Raw genomic sequence first — 19,017 nt, 5'->3', positions numbered from 1 at the left:
AAATCCTAGCTTTTATTTGAAGTCCAGACAGTCTCTGCTCCAGCTCCTTTCATGACTCCTACCCTAATTCAAACAAGAGTTTGAATGTTGCTGAACTCTGGCATAGGCAAGCAGACATAAACAAGACAGGCTCCTGTTCTATTCCTGAATAAAGCTACAGAAGGGATTAAAATCACTTTGGAAGCCTACTGATTTTAAAAGACCTGTTAGGTTCCCCCTCAAGTTCAATCATCTGTTTTCCCATGTTAGTGTGGAAAATACAGAACTCTTAAATTAAAAGTATATTTTTAAAAAGCCCCAAAAGACTGTCACCATTGCTTCATGTGCTTCATCTTGAACACTTTAGCCTAGGACATATGTACCAGCCCTATTTTAGAATCACCAGATAATCATTCTCTGAGCAGGTCTCAACAGCACCACGCTATACAGCAGGAGGACAGCTTTTAGCCCACATTCACAAATGTTCCTGCTGAGAACAAATAAAGCATAAAGAAAAATCAGCAAGGTTCTCCTACATCCACAATTCCTTCAGTAGGCAGGGGTTTTGTACTGTATAAACTGTTCTAACATTAGAAAGTGAAACCCTGCAAGGTTCTTTGTAGTCACTCTGTGTTTCTGGGATGTATTTTCAAAATGCTTAAAAGACTGAGGCAACAAATAGTAGTTTTTAAGCCTTTCTCCTTGACTAACCATACCAAGAAATCATTACCTTTGAAGCAGTAAGTCAGGAAGCCTTGCAAAAGTAGTCCAGAGAATGTGGTTACTGAGGCTTTTTTTGCTCAGCTTTTGCTAGGGATGTTAACAGCTTACTTAAAGTGAAGTTTGAAAAAGGAAAGGCACACATTTACCTGTGCCTCTTCTGCTCTGGGTTACCAGAAGAACTGTTTCACTAGGAAATACAAAACCAAATCTGTTTCTTGGAACAAACAACAGTAAAGATGCATCAATAATTAAAGAGAAGAAGAGAAGCTAACATTAGAAGTTGTTCCACTACAATTAAAAAAAAAAATTGCAGGAGTTCACCAGGAAGCCATAGACCTTTGGGAGACCAAGCATTTCTGATTTTTCTCTGAACTGAACATCAAATCAAAATAGCTAACACTAACAGCCTTCAGGTTGTCTTTAGGAAGCTAAATTTCATTGAAGTCTAAATCAGCATCAGGCTCCACGGCAAAACCTCAGTTACAGTTTACTTCTAACAGTTCTAAAAGTCTCTACAAATTTCAGACAGGTTGTTTCAGTACTGGAACCATAGTAATAAATAGAGTACATATTCTATAGCAACTGGTTTGTTAATCGTAACAGGTAGTAAAATACCCACTGCATCCTGCTGAAAACAGCATTTATTAAAGACAGTATCAAGATAAATCAATGCATAATGAAGCTTTCCCTCCTAAAAATATGTAAACAAGTTGACAGCAAGTTATTAAAATACAAAAATTAAAGCTTACATTGCATTTTTTTAAAGCTTCTATATTCAGTTTCAATGTAGACAGTCTCTGGTCTGTAGCATTTAAAAATACAAGTTCTTGAAAAATGTTAAAGTGTTGCCTTTGCACATATACATTTTCATAGAAAAGTAATTAAAAATACCAACTTCATATTAATAAAAGCAAGACCAAAAATAAAACAAATCTTTTGTCACGAAGAGCTTGTTAAATGCATCTAGTATTTACTCCACCATGTTTAACCAAATTTTCTTCTGTTCATTTCAAATTCATTACAGTTTGCAAAAAGTATCATGGACGATATTCACTTTATTTCCTATAGGAAAGCAATTAGCATTAAGTTGCTTTTGTTGGCAATTACCTTGTAACCAGAATCTGGCATAAGTTTATTTGCACCTGAGGTCATCAATTTAATACTCATCTCAAACTCTATTTTCACATGTACAATAGGCTTTTGCTAAGAAATCTGTGTAAGTTCAGATATATTTTAGAAAGGCTTGAACCTTTATATGACTTAAGAAATGCATATTCTCTTTTGAAGTACCTTTGACCTCAATTTAAGCTTTTCTTTCAGTAAATTAGCAGTCCTGTTGGTGGCAGTCAGTCAGTTCAGTCTGCAGGAAATGCTTTGTTCAATTTGATAGGAGCTACTGTTTTACATTTCCAAAACCAAAGACAATGTTAAGTTAAATCTGGATTTTTGTTTAACATTTTTCCAAGAAGTTTACTTGCAAGAGCTAGACAGATCCTTTTTGCAGTTGCTAAGGCAAAAGAACTTTGAAAATCATCTGTACACAGTTTAAAAGATTATGTAATATTTCAAAACCAAACTAAATTCAACAAGCAAAGAGAAATACATATCATTGGGATGAAAGCTAATCATGCCATTGTGCCCTGCAAAGCATCAGCTGACAATGAACAGCAAGAAGGAAAAAAAATTAAGATAATACAATGAACCAATTGCAAGATTAATTCAAAGAGCAAAATCAAGGTGTCAAGAAAAGAACTTTACAGTAGGATATTAGACTGAAAAAAAAACAGCTATGAAAAACACTGGAAGATTTATCTACACTAAAGACAGTGTATCTGAGATAAGTACATTAGTAAGCAAACAGTAATGAATAGGAGTAATACTGCCAGCTTTCCTAGTTCCATGCATAGTTGAGAAAAAAAGAGCCTTTATCTCTACTTAATTAGTAAGTTAAGCCTGTCAGGAGTTACAGCCTCAAGTACATAATGACATGTAGAGCAACTTATTGACCACAAGTGTGAGCCTAAACTACTCAAATTATCTCTAGCCCTGGAAATGTGAAAAGCACACAGTCCCAGAAACAAGATCTACCTGTCACAGGAACTGCAACTCTGAAAGAAGGGCTTACCCTGCTTCTTCGTGCAGGATTCTGATTTGTAGAATGACAAGAATTTTATTGCTCTATTTGCCAAAAAAGCAAACGTGATGAGTAAAAGTGCTCAAGGTGGACATTCAACTAGAGACTTAGATATTCCACCCATGGCCTGGGTTGGTTTAATTTCCAAAGAGGGACAAGATGCAAATACAGAAGCCTCAGCTTCCTCTAACATCTCAGAATGGTACATACCTTTACACAGACAGCCTTTCCCTACATTCGGATGAGAAGCATGAACATTCCTGGGGCACAAGTGATGCACCACACCCCAGGCAGGCTCCCTTTCTAATCACTGCCTCCCCCATGGACAACACATCCTTAGGAAAGCTCAATCAGAAGTTGCAGGTTTGGTTAGAGGATGGGATTTTTGAACTAAACTCATTCAGGAGAGAGCAGCCTTCCTGTCTTGTAGTACAAAAGTGCGTCTTCAAGTAAAGTAATACAAGCTTTGACCTTTTAATCACTTATGGACTGTTACAACTTGTCACTAAAGAATTCAGCTTCCTCGGAGATGCTAAAACCACTGCTCCATCAGGATTTTAATACTTGATCATGACTTTGCACTTGGCTTGCAAATGCCTACGACAGCAAGTGAGGAATGCAATGCCAATACAGCCCAGCTGCACTATTATTCATACAATTCAAAGCCTGGACCAAAGTCTACAGAAGACTAAATGTCAGCATATAGTAACAGGCCATTAAGTGCCCACCAGCACTGAATCTGCTATAGCCGTAATAAAAAGCACAGCAGCAGGCCCTGGCCTGAAGAATATGTTTTAAAACACTGCAGTAAACTTGCAGATGACTGGGTGGGAAGAACTAAGGGTTGGAGTCTGAGTTTCAAGAAGGATCACAAGCCATTTTCTCTTCAAGAAAAGTATCATCTCTCCCCATACCAAGTAATAAAATGCTGTCTACAAAAAGTGTTTTCTCCCTGAATCCACAGCAGAAAACAGTCAGAACTAAATCAGCCAAATTCTCAGAACTACAGAAAGTAAAACCAAAAGGGACAACAAAAAGTAACTTTGTCAAGTCCATGTCTAAATTACATTCCAAAATTAATCTCTGTGTGAGAAGTTATGCCATAGGACTCTAGGTTATAAAATGGCTGACTAAGCTGGCTTTTAGAGAAAGGTATCTGTATGTAAATATTTTAGTACTAACTTTAGCAATGAAAGAAATTACTACACAGCCAATTTTAAAATCTACATACGCTATGAAGTATAAAAACATACATATATTCATTCTTAATCAATCTACATATATATATATTCATTCATTCTTAAAGCAATGCAGAGCAAAACCAAACCAGGGCCTGAACAAGCTATCATACATGCTTTTATGTCAGCATGACTTCTAACACACAGTTGATGGGCTGATCAGATCCCTGAGGTCTATCACTGGAATTGCTACAAATTTTACTTACCACAATTATAACCAAACACTAATTTAAATCACATTACAGCTCTCTAGGTGAGGGAGCAAGAAAGACAAATAAAACAACAAACCATATACAGACAAAAACCCCACACAGCCTAGTAATACATCGAAAGGCACCTGATAATATTGTTAAGTGTTAGTAGCAATTATTTAGAGCATCTTAAGTGTACTTAACAAGATAGATTTTAAAAGATCATGAAGTACAAGGATTCAAAAGAGAAGCATAACCCTACCTAAGAAGTCACTAAAATGACCTGTGCAGCTGTAAATCAGTAAGAGCGTGCAAAACTATGAAGTTTTGCATAAAGTGCTAAATGTACCCCCAGTTTGCACCCATTAGTGTTATATAAGCTTGTTAAGCTTGGCAATATGACAAGATAATGATCTTAAAGCTGTACCGTACCTACCTTGTCTTCCCTTTTCTTTTCCCACCACTATCCACTGTACTTTAAGTTGTACATTTTTACATTATACAAAGGCCTTTTTAGGAGTTGTAGTTCAGAAAAATATTTCAAGTATATCTATCTTTCCATGTAAACTTGGGGACACTACAGGTTCAATTTTCACAAGTTCCAAATACTTAACTTCTGTTAATTCAATTTGAGTTGTAATTATTTCAGTCTGTTCAGTACCTCTGGAAAAAGGCTGTTTCCTGTTACTTAATTCCTATTTAAGGAGTGATGAAATTCATACTGTAACTTCTCCAGATTTGTCTGAACAATAAACAACTACAGAAAAGCAGAGTAATACTTTATCCAACCATTTAGGTTCATAAAACCCAAGTCCTACCATATCTACTATCATACATACTCATTATATGAATCAGACACAGATATTTAACGCTTGATACACTGAATTCAAGTTATTACAATACAGCAGTTTGTTGTGCAGCCATTGTGCAATGCACTCAGAAGTACACAGCAGGTCTCTTCTTTACTCTGTATTTCAGTGATCCGTATCGTATCTGAGGAGGGAAAAAATTATAACTTAAAATGCTGATAGATGACTTAAGGCAAAATCTAATTATCCTTTCCACTAGTCCAATTTAGTAAGCATCTTTAAATGTGATTTGGACACTCCACAGAATGAATAAAAGAATCTACCTGTGACTGAACAAGAAACAGTTTCAAAAGAATTAGACAAAAAGGTTAAGTCTCAACTGTTTAACCAGGATTACCAAAAAACTTCTGAGATAACATAGACATTAATCCTGAATTATTGGTAAATTGTGACATACAGAAATACAAAACACTTTGAATCCTACACAGAACCTTCTCTTTGTGGATTACAAGTCAAAACAGGCCATGTGTCTATTGGAGAAATTTAAAAATTCTGAATCTCCTTTAATCCATCGAGCAGCAGATGGCTAAATGGGCATAACCAAGACACACAAATGTAGATAACAACACTGCCATCTACAACCCTTTCAAAGTTAGTGGTTCGTGGAATCTGGGCTTGGTGGTGCCACAGTTAGCATTAAGAGCACAAAATCTATTCATCTCCTCTCCCTTTTTCCTCCATTCCTCTGTTTTCCTTAAACATCCCAAAGTACAACAGCTCCAAACTTAGATACAGTATCATGTACTTTCTTCTCCATTTAGCATTCTACAACCCACTTATCATTGAAAACCCTCTAAGATTAAGGAAAAAAATATCTGCATACAAAATTAAGGTACGTTGTTAAAAGCAAACTCATTACATAACTAAGATTATACTTGCCTCTTTACGGCCTTTTTTCACAGATTTCATGCTCTGAGTTCTTCGAAGGCCTCTCTGAACAAATATTTCATCCTCTGAATGTGTCCCTTCCATCTCTTCATCAGTTTTATCATCTCCAGGATTTTTTTCCAGTGGAGTTTTGTAACCTTTAAAAAACACAGTTTCATTAAAATGTTAGAAAGAAGCATCTGTAACTCTGATTTTTAAGTAAGCCATAAGTTTTATTTTTAACATTTACCCTTCATTCTTTTAAACAATATGGTCAGTCTGCCAGCTGTTTCAAGACAGATAAACACCTCGTCTGCCAGAAGCTTGTTACTTACAGTTCTGCTATTTCTAAGTACCAGGCCATTTCATTCCATAGGTCGGTAATGCAGTGGTCCCCTAATGGTCAGAAGCTAAGCCATCAACTTGCTACCATCTCTGCTGCACAATGAACTGCAAAAACTTGAGTGGTCATCTTGAGCAGATTTAGGGTCACAGTCCCTATGGGAGGAGGGTTGAACTAGATGATCTTTAAAAGTCTCTTCCAACCCAAACCATTCTATGGTTTTGTGATTTATTAGATCTTTCTTCATACTTGCATACCTCTCTGCATATATAATCACAAAGTTCCCTTCAGATCGATACATTATCGAAGTACTGTAAGGGTTGTGTACATCCAGCAGAGGGGACCGAGATGGTTACCCAGGATCCTCACCAGAGGGCGCGCACTGCTCAGAAACAGAGGCTGAGAGCCTTGGGATCCAAGAGCCCTCAACCATCGCATGGTTTGGGATAGAAATGACCTCAAATATCATCTAGTTCCAATTCCTTTGCCATGGGCAGGGACACCCCATTAGACTAGGTTTCTCCAAGCCACATCCAACCTGGCCTTGAACATTGCCAGGGAAGAGGCAGCCACAGCTTCTCTGGGCAACCTCAGCCAGGGGTTCACCACCCTCTCAGTGAAGAACTTCTTCCTAATATGTAATCTTAATCTATCCTCTTTCATCTTAAAACCTCTTCCCCTTGTCTTGACCTCCATGTCCTTGTAAAAAGTCACTCCCCAGATTTCTTGTAAACCCTTCAGGTACTGGAACGTGCTGTAAAGTCTCTCCAGAGCCTTCCCTTCTCCAGGCTGAACAACCCCAACTCTCTCAGCCTGTCTTTGCAGGAGAGGTACTCCAGACTTCTGATCACCTTTGTGGCCCAAATCCCCATCATAGATGTATTTTAAGCACTTTGAAGGTAGTCTAGTTGCTCCCCTCACACCAAGATCTCCTTTTATAAGGCCATTCCAGAACCTACATGCTGTAACACTCAGAGACAACTTTTAGACTCCTAACTCAGCTTTATTAATGATCAATGTACATTTTGTCTTAACCCAATATTTTATTTAGGCATAACTAGATTATTTTCTTTTGCTCAGCTCCTTATTTTTCCTGAAATCAGATTCATGGTGATCTACTCCACAGCTAAGTACTGCTATTCTAGAGCCGAAATGTCTCTACCTCTAACAGTTTGAATTCACCTTTTTCTATACTAAAGATCTGCATCACATCTGTTACTCATAGTTTCTGAGTAGGGAGGTTTGCTGTTATACCAGCACTTCTCTGTAACACCTCTTCTAATGCATCAGAATTACATTTGCCTTTTTCACAGAAAGCATACTGACAGCTCAGTTATCTTTGATCTATGTCTTTCTACAACTAGGTCTTTTCAACTGATTTGCACAGGAATCCCCAGGTCAGATCACAAAACAATAACATTATGTTAAATGTAATGAACCATTGCTATGTAGTGTTCTTAAATATTTTTGGCCTCATCTTTTTTTAAACCTATAATGCTGAAGAAAGTTCAAAGAAAACAGTGAAGATGTACACTAGATTTGGGTCCAGGACTAGAAACAGTTAAAACAAGCTCTAAGAAAGCATTTTTGATGTGTGAATTTGTATCTCACAATCAGTGGGTATTTACACAGTATAATTTGTACCCTAGTAATTTAGACGAAAAAGACCCCAGTTCCTTGTCTTTACACTGACCTTCACAGGATGCCTGCTGGGCTCAATTAGCAATTCAGCCCAAGGTCACTCAGGTAGCCATTTATTCCTCAGAAACTATGGGCTACCATTCAATTCTTGGAATTCCTTCTGCTTCTCAAGAATCACCCCTCCCCAAAACTGAGGGCTGAGAAAAAATGATAGGCATAGGTGAAAAGAAATAGACCACTAATTTACTTATGTATTTATTTATTTTCTCTCGGGGAAGGAGGGGGAAACATCCACTACTTTGCAACATAGCCTCATCATTTTGAAAGCTGCAATTGACAGCCTTCCACTGAAACATTTCCTCAAGCATCAGAGGCTCAAGAGCAAAGTGGTAATATGCAACATAATAATGACAGTAACAGTAAAATGTCTTTAAAAACCACATTCATAATTACACAACATCTTCTGACTGTTGATGTGCTTCAGTCCATTGTGACAACTTAATGTCTTCACTACCTATCACTACAAGCAATTTTACATTTTGAATTATCATTACAGATCTACTGAATTAATTCCCATAAAGTTTCTCTTCTCATTTATTAAGCTACCACAAAATTTATGTTAAATTTTTTGTACATTTGTCACAGAAACAACCCACAATGTTGTTTTGGGTTAGTTTGGTTTTGGTTTTTTGTTGTTTTTTTTTTTACTTCCAATAAGCTTTACTTTTGAAAGGAATTCTCATTCCTAATTGGCAAAGACAGGACTAATGAGTAAAGTATGACTCTGCAGTTAGTGGCTCTGAGAAGAAAATTTAGAGAGGATTTCTCAACTGTCATAATGTATCTTGCTCACATCAGCTCTGTTCAAGTGTAAGGGAATTCTTTAAAGGCCTTTACCATTTCTAGAATAAATATATTCCTGCATTCACTTCTTTTAGCTAGATGGATACTTACCTGAAGATTCACTTGCAGAGGCCCTGGTTTTCTTTTTAGCTTCTGGTAAGGTCTGATAGGGTCTCTGTCCTACTGGCTCATCTCCTTGTATGGAAGTCAAGTCGTGCATACTGAAACTTCTCAGTTTCTCAGTTATAGCACCTTGACCCTGAAAGGAGAGCAACAGCATCTTTAAAAAGCAAGCAAGCAGAGGTTCAACTCTGCTGTTCAAAATGGGTTATGATGTTTAAGCCCATGCTTCCCTTGTTGCACTACAAAATTCATTGAACATAAGCATGCAGTAAGATTAAAATTTGCTTTAAGTATTGCTTTTACTCAAATATAACTGTACATTGCTCCTAAACAAAAAAAGTTGCAGGTAAGACAGAAGTTTCGTTACTGATGTCTCATTTCACTCCTATAATCTGGGCAAATAAAGACTTTCTTGGGTGAAGGAAAGTGTTTAATAAACACACCAGAAATGCTTGATTTGCTTCAAAAATTCTATTTCTCTAGCAGTGCTAGGTAGCATGATACTGGGTTTAAATATTTTGGTTTTTAAAAATGTGGCTGAACATAAAAAGCTATTTCCTCTGTTTTATATTTTACCCTCTACAAATTTAAAAAAGAAAGGAAAAAAGTGTTAAAAATACATCCTGTAACATTAACTCAAGTAAACTGAGAAACTGGCAGCACTACAAAAGCTCTAGTTGACAGAAACTTGAGACCACAAACCAAAGTAGTCCTGCCTGGACTACAGCCTAGCAGGTTCTCTTACTGATGTAGATAACTCATGTAATACAAACCCAAAAGCTAATGCTACATATAACGACAGTTGATCACATTTGAACTTTAGTATTTCTTCTCTGATTTTCTTTACATCTTTTTTATATTGGACATTTAGAAAACTCCTCTTTCTATATGAAGAAGGGAAGAAAGGTCATCGAGCAGTTCTTTCACCCTACACCAGATCACCTTATTATTAGAGCACTGAAGCCTGATTTATTGTATAAGCAACTAAAAGGACAAGCACGTTACTCAATGTCATGTTAAAATAACGTTTAATTATTCCTCCTCTGGAATGTGAGGAGAAAAAAATAGCCATTTCAGAGGAAGGCTGACAAGACTGTGCATGAGTCCTGCTTCGAGCAAGGGTTCAAGATTTTGTTTCATTATAACAAATTATGATTTTAATTAAAATTCCTCATTTGAGCATTACATTACTAAGCAGTACCAGAAATCTGAGTACAATTCCACACAACTTCTATGCCACAGCACCAGCATAAGGCAGTTCTGGCCACAAAATGGACACAGACATTTTTTCCCCCCTCGTGGACACAACCACTTGTAGCTGATACATGAGAATACTAAATTATTCCATGTTAGCAATATCCATGTGAATATCCATGAAGAGACAGCAGAGATACTCCTTAAGCTTGCATGGCTACCAAAGTGCATGTGTGTCAGAAGTGTCTGAGAACTAAGATCAATTTTCTAAAGACAAATGATTAGTACAGCATTGTAAAACTAGGTGTGCTACATAGGCATGAAGAGCCTCTCCTAGTTCCTACAACACCATTCACACACTGACACAAAGTAATAAAAAGAAAGGGTTTCTTTTGAAGGAAATAGAAGGCTTTACTTGTCTAGTTCTTCCTGCATACAGGTAGGATGTCTGACAGTTCAGGAACACAACTACAGCTTGTCTTTGAGTTAAAGTGTGCACTCTGTGTACAGTCTGTATGCTGTAGAAATTCTGAATTTAATTTTCCCTTGAATTGCTTATTTAAGGCAGGCCTGTTGTGCCTTAAGGCAGGAATCCTGCCCTTCCACTACTCCACTTCTTGTATTGAAAAGCATTTGCACAGCAAATCAAATCAGGAACCAGCTATGCCTGAGACATAACAATCAGCTCCCAGGACACTGGAGAAGAGAACTTGAGAGACAGGACTGCTTCTTCTGACAACAGATAATGTCTTGCAGCAGATGCTGTAAGCTGTTAATACTGCTGGGTCAGTCTGCACCCACTGCCTGAAGAGATGCAACTGGACTCACCTCCCAACCACTGAACACTGATGAATACATAAAATTTACAGTTGGTTCTGAGCAGAATCCACATAAACCCAGTGTGACTTCACACTAAGCGTGGACATAATCTACTATAAAGCAGCAACAGAAACTAGACTTGGCCAGAAGCAAAAGTATGGAAAGCCACACTGTGTCTAACAGTTGCACAGCGAGTTCATTCATTATGTGATGTATTGCAACACACATTTGGAAACTGTACAGGATAATGTAATTAAGATTATAACTGACATGCTAAAAAGAATTCAAATTACAGACCTGTATTTCCTATTCCACTAGTCCTCTAGTCCAGAGGAGCAGATCCAAGCAGGGACCACTGAGCCACATTTTTCAGTATAACTTTTTAGATACAGAATTTTGTTTTTCAAAGAGGAAAAAAGTCAAGCTATGTGCCATAAAATAACATTGTGCCTTGAACCAAACTGCATGCTCGATGAGCCTAGAGCTCCTGTGGAGCACTGCCTCATTCAGTGAGGACATAACAGATTCATACAATGGGCCCTTCATTCCAAAACTACTTGCCAAGATGGAAAGTTTTGCTCAAGTTACAGAGCAAATAAGAAGATTGAAAGGACACATATACAACTTATAGAAACTGCACATATGCCCAAGGGGTGCAGTAGGAATGGGAGCTGCACAAACTGCAGAGGAATGGTCACACGTTATACTAATCCTGTGCAAGTACTTCCTAAGGTCCCCCTTTCACTTCCCCTGGTCTCCTTCAATGCTCTCTCCATCCCACCCCTGGGAAGATCCAGTCGAGTCAAATCAAGATTGACTGCTTCTTCACACCACTGCACAGACTCACTGGAAGACAAATTTCAAAGTGTGTTCCATAGGTGTGTGAGTTTTTATAATTAATTTTGGTTTTAATTATAAAAATCCTCACATGTCACTGCGCTCATACACCACTGAAGTTCTTGGGAGATGCTTCCCCCCCCCCAACCCATGCCCAAAAGCAGCAGATAATTGCTTTTGGACAAAACAAAGCATTTTATGAGGATCTGGATTACAGTCAGTCTGGCTGAAAAACATTAAATACCCTCTCTACTGCAGGAAATGAGAGCAAAGTCCACATTTAAAATATTAATGTATTAAGAGCTTTGATATCTTGTTTGAAAGCTCAGAGTGGCACTAGCCAGAGCTTGAAAGCAAGATGCTTATCCACAAAACCAAAGGCAACACAATCCCATTTAGACTCCTGACACGGGTAGGGGTGGCAGCAGCCATCACCTCTCCCCAGCCACACACACACACGGCCCAAGGTGCTCCTCAAATGACACTGGCACAGCAGCTGCCACGGCTGCAGTGATGTCCCATTCGCCCAACATCTCAAACCAGTAAGGAGGAAACAGAATGAAGTGCATCCAGCCTAGAGGCTGCCAAATAAATTACACTGCAAAGACTGAAACACACATTTACAATTACAATGCAGGCAAAAAAGCAGAGACCAACTTCAGTGCTCAATTTTCTATGTAAATGAACCTTGAAGAGAGATGACCTGTGAAGTCTGGGTTGCCTTGAACAAAATGCAAGTCTTGAAAAATGAGTCTGCTTATTTATTCAATAGTGTTTCCTAAAACATATGAAACACTTTTCAGAGACCATATTCATTACCAGTAACCAACCTGAAACACAAATTTTAAGTTGTAAAATGGGTTTCTATATCTATTTTTTAATAAATACAGCCTACTTAAGGGATTTCTTTTCAGACTAGTCAGATTCTAGTAAATTATTAACCTGAAGTCTCATCCAATGGCCCTCATATATCAAATGCCCCTCTCCATTTTGTTACTGAGCATGTATTTTTCTAGTCTACATTAAATAGCCAGGAAAGTGGCCATAAACAGACACCACACATTATGTCTCCCTCAGGGCCTTTTCTATTATTTTTTTTTTAAATTGGACTTGCACCCCCTCAGTGGTCAGCTTCACTGAACAATGCTGTTTGCCTTCATTGGGCAAGTTCTCCACAGACCACGTGTCCTCAGAGCTGCTGCGAGCTCTGTGGCTCCCACATGTGCAGCACCCACATTCCCAGCTGTTCTCTCCCTAATCCGACCCAGGCTGACAGGGAATGACTTCTGTTCCCTCTCAATCTGGAGAGGGACTGCTGTCCTGTGAATGACCTCTGCAGCATGCCAGGCAGTCCCAGGAGGGAAGAGGGATGAAAGCAGTGCTGCTGGGGAGCTGAGCTGCTCCTTGGGATGCTGGCTGTGTGCCCCAGCTGGCTGCAAGACATCTCCTCCTTCTCTGTGTGAGTGTAGAGAGGAAGCCCCAGCAAGGGCATTAGAGAGGCAGCAGAGTAAGGATGACTAAGAGATATACTGAAACACAGCCCTCAAAATAAAGAATACTTCACAAATGAACAACATTTGTGTGACCTCAAAGGACAGTGCATTTCACAGCTTAGCTGGCAACCATCCCACATGTGGTGATACAGACACCAGTTTTTGCTAGGAGCTTGAGAACTGGGAATTTACATGTTGGCAAAAACTGGAATGTACAGGTAACCCATGTCGCAGAAGATCTGGAGAGAAGACATCAAAAAACAAGATGTAATCAGTGGAACTTACTGCTGTGGACACAATTTTCACAAATCCATACACTACTGAGCTGAAAGAGCTCTAACAATTTTCCTTTCATTAAAGACATCTTGTTGCTTTTATGGTCTGAAGAAAAAATTTATCAGTTAACTATTAAGGTCAATCCAGAGCATATTTCATATCTTCAGTTTCCTTAAATAAGGACTTCTAAAGGTTTTTCTTAAATTAACATGACAGAAACACAATTTATTTTGCTAATGTATGATATTGAGAAGTTTTGAAACACTGTGTTTTATATGAACAGTGGCTAGCTTGTACCAGCTAAAAATATCCATAAAAGAATGTAAACCATAAACCTTGACTCCTGCCAATTACATTTTAACTGAACTACAGTACAGCAGGTTTAAATCTATGTCAAATGTTAGCAGACTGACCTGACTGGCTTGGCTGCTCCAACCTCCCCTACACAGCCAAGTAGCCTTTAGTACTAATCCCCTATTCCTTTGACACCCCTTGGAGAAAACTGCTCTTTCCCACACTTGATCTTGAAAATATTCAAGAGTTTCCAAGCAATTTTCTCACCCTCCTACAGTCAGCATAACCAGACATCATAACATCTTCTGCTTGGAAACTTGAGTGAACTGAACTGAAGCTTTCTTTGGACCTCTTTTTCTCTTTAAACCTCCCACATTCTCTACTCCTAAACAGAGATCAGCTATGTCAGAATAAGCATGCCTGCTCCAGAAAAAAAAAAAATAAGGATGAAAGTGTGTCTCCTTCCCACCAAAACTGATCCCACTAACCAGATTCCAGTCCTGAAATCCTATAGCATGCTCCACTAGCTCCTGCTGAAGGGATAATCTTTTCACCTGCTGGAGGCAGCAGTCAGCTCTTGAAAAACAGGGAACAAAATGAAGAACACATGCATTGTCTCCATTTGCTTGAATGGAGCAATCACGCTCAGCTTTTTGGAATGACAAACCAAAGAGAGGTTTCACATGCCAAAATAAAGATTTTCAGGGAGTCTCCTCTTTCACACTGTTAAAAACCATGTCTATTTTAGGTCTTTGGTATTGTGGTGGGTTTTTTGCCCAAGCATCTCATCTGCACTGAACTAATTCTGTACAGATATTCATGAGCATGTTTAACAAGTTTTAACAGAAAGAGTAGGCATCTTGCCAGTCACAGCTGAACAGCAATGAGATCTAAACATGGACATTTAGGAAAAAGTTATTCCTTATTTCAGAAGATAAGTGGGAGGAGATAGTTGAGTCACTTATTTTTCAATATTTTTGTAATACCATAAGGATTAACAAGGAAATATCCAACCTTCTTAAGACAGCCAGACACAAGAAAAACACAGAGCATGTCTCATTACAGGTGTACACTGCAATAAATTATGATTTGCTGGTTTGGCAAAAAGAATTTGCATCCTAGCACTTAGCACAGTTCTTCAACTTTTTCCCCATAGAGTATATTGAGGTTTTATTTGTTGGGTTTGTTATTTAAATAATTTATTTGTAATTTGGATACTTTTATTGCATTTGAAGGTGTACTGCATTTCATCTAAATTATTTCATTATTGCCTCAAGGAAATACTATGAATTTGAGTAACAAAATTTGAGTAACAAAAAGATAACCAGTGATCAAATTAAATCCCATTCTCAGTATTTTTAGGATGATTACATCCACACTTTAAAATAAAGATGTTTTTTACACTACCACCCACATTTATACTTAAAAAGAGAGAAAATGAACAAGATATTCATTACTTTTTCCAAACCTTTATGAGATGGCATTTTAAAAGGTAGTTTTAAGAAACGTCTTTGATTTATAAAGCAAAGAGTTCACACAGAAGCGAAGAAGTGAAGAAGTCAAATGCTAGCTCTACCTATTAAACTTTAACAGCCAGGAATCTCTACACTACTCTGTTATCTACTAACAGGTTTTCATTCCTGTTACTGCAAGCACAGCAGTTTTGTTTATTCCCAGGAAGAAATTAATTCTAATCACTTTAAAATTATTATTTAACTAGGGAATACACATCTTTCTTTCCATACTTATTTTGTCAGTTTAAATTACTATTAGGTAGTATACACATTGCCCAAAATTATACTCTTGGTGGGCCACAATTTGCTTAGAATCTTAGTTATGAACTTACATTTTGTTTTCCTAGACCTATAGCCCTCTGAATTTCAACTACAGGTCACGATTTTTGCAGGAACCTAACTGGGGAACAACCACAGGTTAATGATTTAATGGAAATTACACAACAAAGCAAGAGTATACTAAACAGCTATATGCAAGCTTATGCTTAGTGTATTAATGTAATAATTCAATCAGCAAGTTGCAAACAAGTTAATTGTGTCAAGATAACTTTTATCTGAGGTAGTAATCTTTCATGCCTTACTTCATATGTGGAGTTACCTCAAGTTGATTGGAGAAAAACAGCAGAAAAGCCAGATATCCTTTAAATAGTTTGTTTACCAACAAGAAAGCACAATAGAGACAGAAAAGAAACAATGGTCATCCTTGCCAAAAACCTGCACAGAAAACTGCATGGTACATTTGAATTACAGTAAGCTGATCCCCACCATCCAAGAAACAACTATAAGCCACCTTAATTGTGATAGAAGGAGGACTAGAGGGCTGCAACCATTAGACTGTGTTCCAGGTTTTCAATACCTTGCAGAATTAATCTTTTTGTTTAGGAGTGGCAAATCCTCAGTACAATTACACTGTTCTAGAACAAGGACAAAAGAAATGAATGAAAACAAAGTTACCTTCACAGCTGCTGTCACTGCAGCAGTTGCTGCCAAATTCAACCCTTGCCTTCCAAAATTCACCATGGTCTCATAGCCTCTTTCTTTGGCCTGTACGATGTACTCATCAATCTCCTAAAAGCAAAACATACTTAAAGTTCAGGCTGTGCATAAGAGAGTTACATTACCCCACAGTACTATTTTTCCATCAGTAAAAGAAGACAGAAGAAATCTTTAAGAAAATATTTAAAGGTATAATTACTCTTTCCTTTGCATACTGATGTTTTAGTCACTTACACACTCTCATTTAGAAAGGGATTATGCCTGGTCAAACAAGATGATAAAATAGATCACTTTTGTCCTGCTCAGAAACATTGCAGATACATCACAAGTTCCCTACAGAGAGTAAGCCTAACTTGTCAGACAAAAGTTGTTCAAGAAATAATTTGCTTAAGATGAAATCAGAAAGGTCCTTAGAAAGGCAGACTCACAAAGAATGTCTGAATTGAAAGCTTTTCACATAGTTAAGTACCAGAGTCATGACATTTATTCCCAGTGGTAAACTCCTGGAGCTGGAGATAAAGGCTTTAAGGTAGTTCACAACAGCTATCTGAGTATGGGGAAAAAATCCTTTTACCTTACAAAGCTGTACACGGTTTATAGTTCAACCTTCAGAAGGTCAAGATGGCCTGATTGTTCCTATCAGTGGCAATCATGTCAGCTACCTGTTTTACCTAATAATGGCCAAGTCCTGTTTTCTGAAAGCTGTGAGGTTTTTTCAGTGGCAGCCTTCACACCTTTGCTGATCGCTTTCACAGCCAAACAGGAAACTGAAGAAAACAGATCTGTGGCTCTCTCATTCAGCTAAAGCTGAATATCCTTTTGCTATTTTCTGTTTGAGTACTTTCTGTTGCAGACAGACCTTCCCTTAAACCTCAGTAGAAAGTCTCTCCTCTTATCCTGTCAGTTTGCTCACCAGAAAAGCCACTGATGTGATTCGTCCTGAGAAGATTTATTACTAGGTTATGCTAGAAATAATGGTAACATGAACAGCTGATGCTAAAACTGTAGTCACATTTTCCACAGAGAGTATTGCACATGTTCTTCCACAAAAAGTCAAACTGCATCACTTCTACTCAGCTGGGGTCCCCACAGTGCACTAAGCAGACCACAGAACAGGAAGCTCTCTCATATCAATGGAAAGTAGTACACTACCTGCTCACCCAAGTTAACAAAAGTTTATGTATGGACATATGCCTCTGATAGTCCAAGTTCATTCTGGCTGGCAAATCAATAACACACTTGCCTGCTTTTATCAAGTGTCAAGCAACAGTATTTCAGCATATAGTATTTCCATATTGGGCATTAAAAATATGAAAGGCGTTCCTTACCCTTTCTTTAGAAGAAAGAAGAGGGTGGAGAAATTTTCTGTAGATTAAACTTGCTCCTCGAGTATATGGGCAAAGGAGCCAAATAACAAAAGCAATCTTCAGTTCATAATACAGTGGAAACCTACAGAGAAGGTAAAGGTGGCATGAAAACAACTGCAGCAAGAACATGCACAGCAATTAATCCTAATTAAATGAGCTCTTAAAAAAATACAATTACATACTAGCATACAGGATTCTTGACATACAAGGAGTTATTAAACAAAAATTAAACTAGTTATAGACCTATGGATGTAATTTTCTTTAATTGTCGCTACTCTCATTTAAGAACTGGAAACATTGTAGTTGCTTTGCATTATACATTCTTGCACAGAAAAATTATAGGCCATCCTAAGTTCCATTCCCCCTATTCAGTTTCTACAGCAAAGGTGAGATTCAGAAGTTTCTACTTTGAGTAACAGTGTACAAGCTTGAAAGCAGAGGTTATTCTTCACATACATAAAGATCCTTTCCTGAAAAAAAAGTCTATCAACAAGCACAGCTTCTTTGTAAAAATTAAATCATTACGAATCAGAGAACATCAGAAACAAATATAGTTTCATCCAGAATTTGTAAAAAGCAGGCTCTTACCAAGAGACTGTTAGGTCAGTTATTGTTTCAGACACTGTATAAAGAGCAAACACAATCCAATACATCATCCAGCGAACCTGAAAATTAAAATAACATCTTCAGTAGGAATCATAATGTCACAAAAAAAAGCCAAACAACACTATACACCTTACAGTCAATTAAACGCTGTCGAAGCAAAATAGCCAACACTATCTCAGTCTGCATCAACCAGGTTTCAAATGAAATTATAGAAGGGGCCCTAAGGGGTTTCTACTAGTAAGTAGAACTGGTGGCAGCTGCAACAAAGTAAGTGAAATGGCTGGGTCATCAGGGTCATAACCTCACCTAGATTGGCTTCACAAGTTTGATTCTTGCTCCAGAAAGCTTTAGTGGCAAGAAAAAACACTGCAAAGAGTTCGTAGATTATCGTTAAGTATGAAATGCAATCCCCACTACAGCACAAAAAGATATTTCACTCCTTTCCACACTCATCTGTACACTTAAACCTCACACACTGAAGTCAGCATTAGCAAGGCAGGCACTTCTTGCTTTCATTTCAGATCATACCTTATTCGGCTATACTCAACAGTTAAGTCCTGTATGTGTGATTAGCATTGTGGTATGAACACTGGTAAGGCAGGGGAAAAAAAGCAGAAACGGGGGAGGGGGGGATGGAAAAGAGTAGTGAAAACGGGGAGGGGATAGAGCC

General features: G+C 38.0%; 1 protein-coding gene across 2 annotated transcripts in view; it reads right to left on the bottom strand.

Annotated features, from left to right (window-relative positions):
- Window positions 1-1,325: 1,325 nt before the first annotated feature.
- The window catches only part of REEP3 (receptor accessory protein 3), a 42,722-nt gene continuing 25,030 nt past the window's right edge, over window positions 1,326-19,017 (bottom strand). For both annotated transcript variants that reach the window (XM_030453266.1, XM_030453267.1), the window contains 6 exons: window positions 18,330-18,406; window positions 17,703-17,823; window positions 16,333-16,446; window positions 8,940-9,087; window positions 6,014-6,159; window positions 1,326-5,258 (listed from right to left, as the gene is read on the bottom strand). In XM_030453266.1, the coding sequence (XP_030309126.1) occupies window positions 5,202-5,258; window positions 6,014-6,159; window positions 8,940-9,087; window positions 16,333-16,446; window positions 17,703-17,823; window positions 18,330-18,406 (663 nt within the window). In that variant the 3' untranslated portion in view covers window positions 1,326-5,201. The remainder of the gene's footprint in view (window positions 5,259-6,013; window positions 6,160-8,939; window positions 9,088-16,332; window positions 16,447-17,702; window positions 17,824-18,329; window positions 18,407-19,017) is intronic.

This window comes from Calypte anna, chromosome 6 (genome assembly GCF_003957555.1).
Source record: "Calypte anna isolate BGI_N300 chromosome 6, bCalAnn1_v1.p, whole genome shotgun sequence".
NCBI lineage: Eukaryota > Metazoa > Chordata > Aves > Apodiformes > Trochilidae > Calypte > Calypte anna.
The sequence above is the reverse complement of the archived record's forward strand: the minus strand, read 5'-3'. Positions and strand labels throughout refer to the sequence as shown.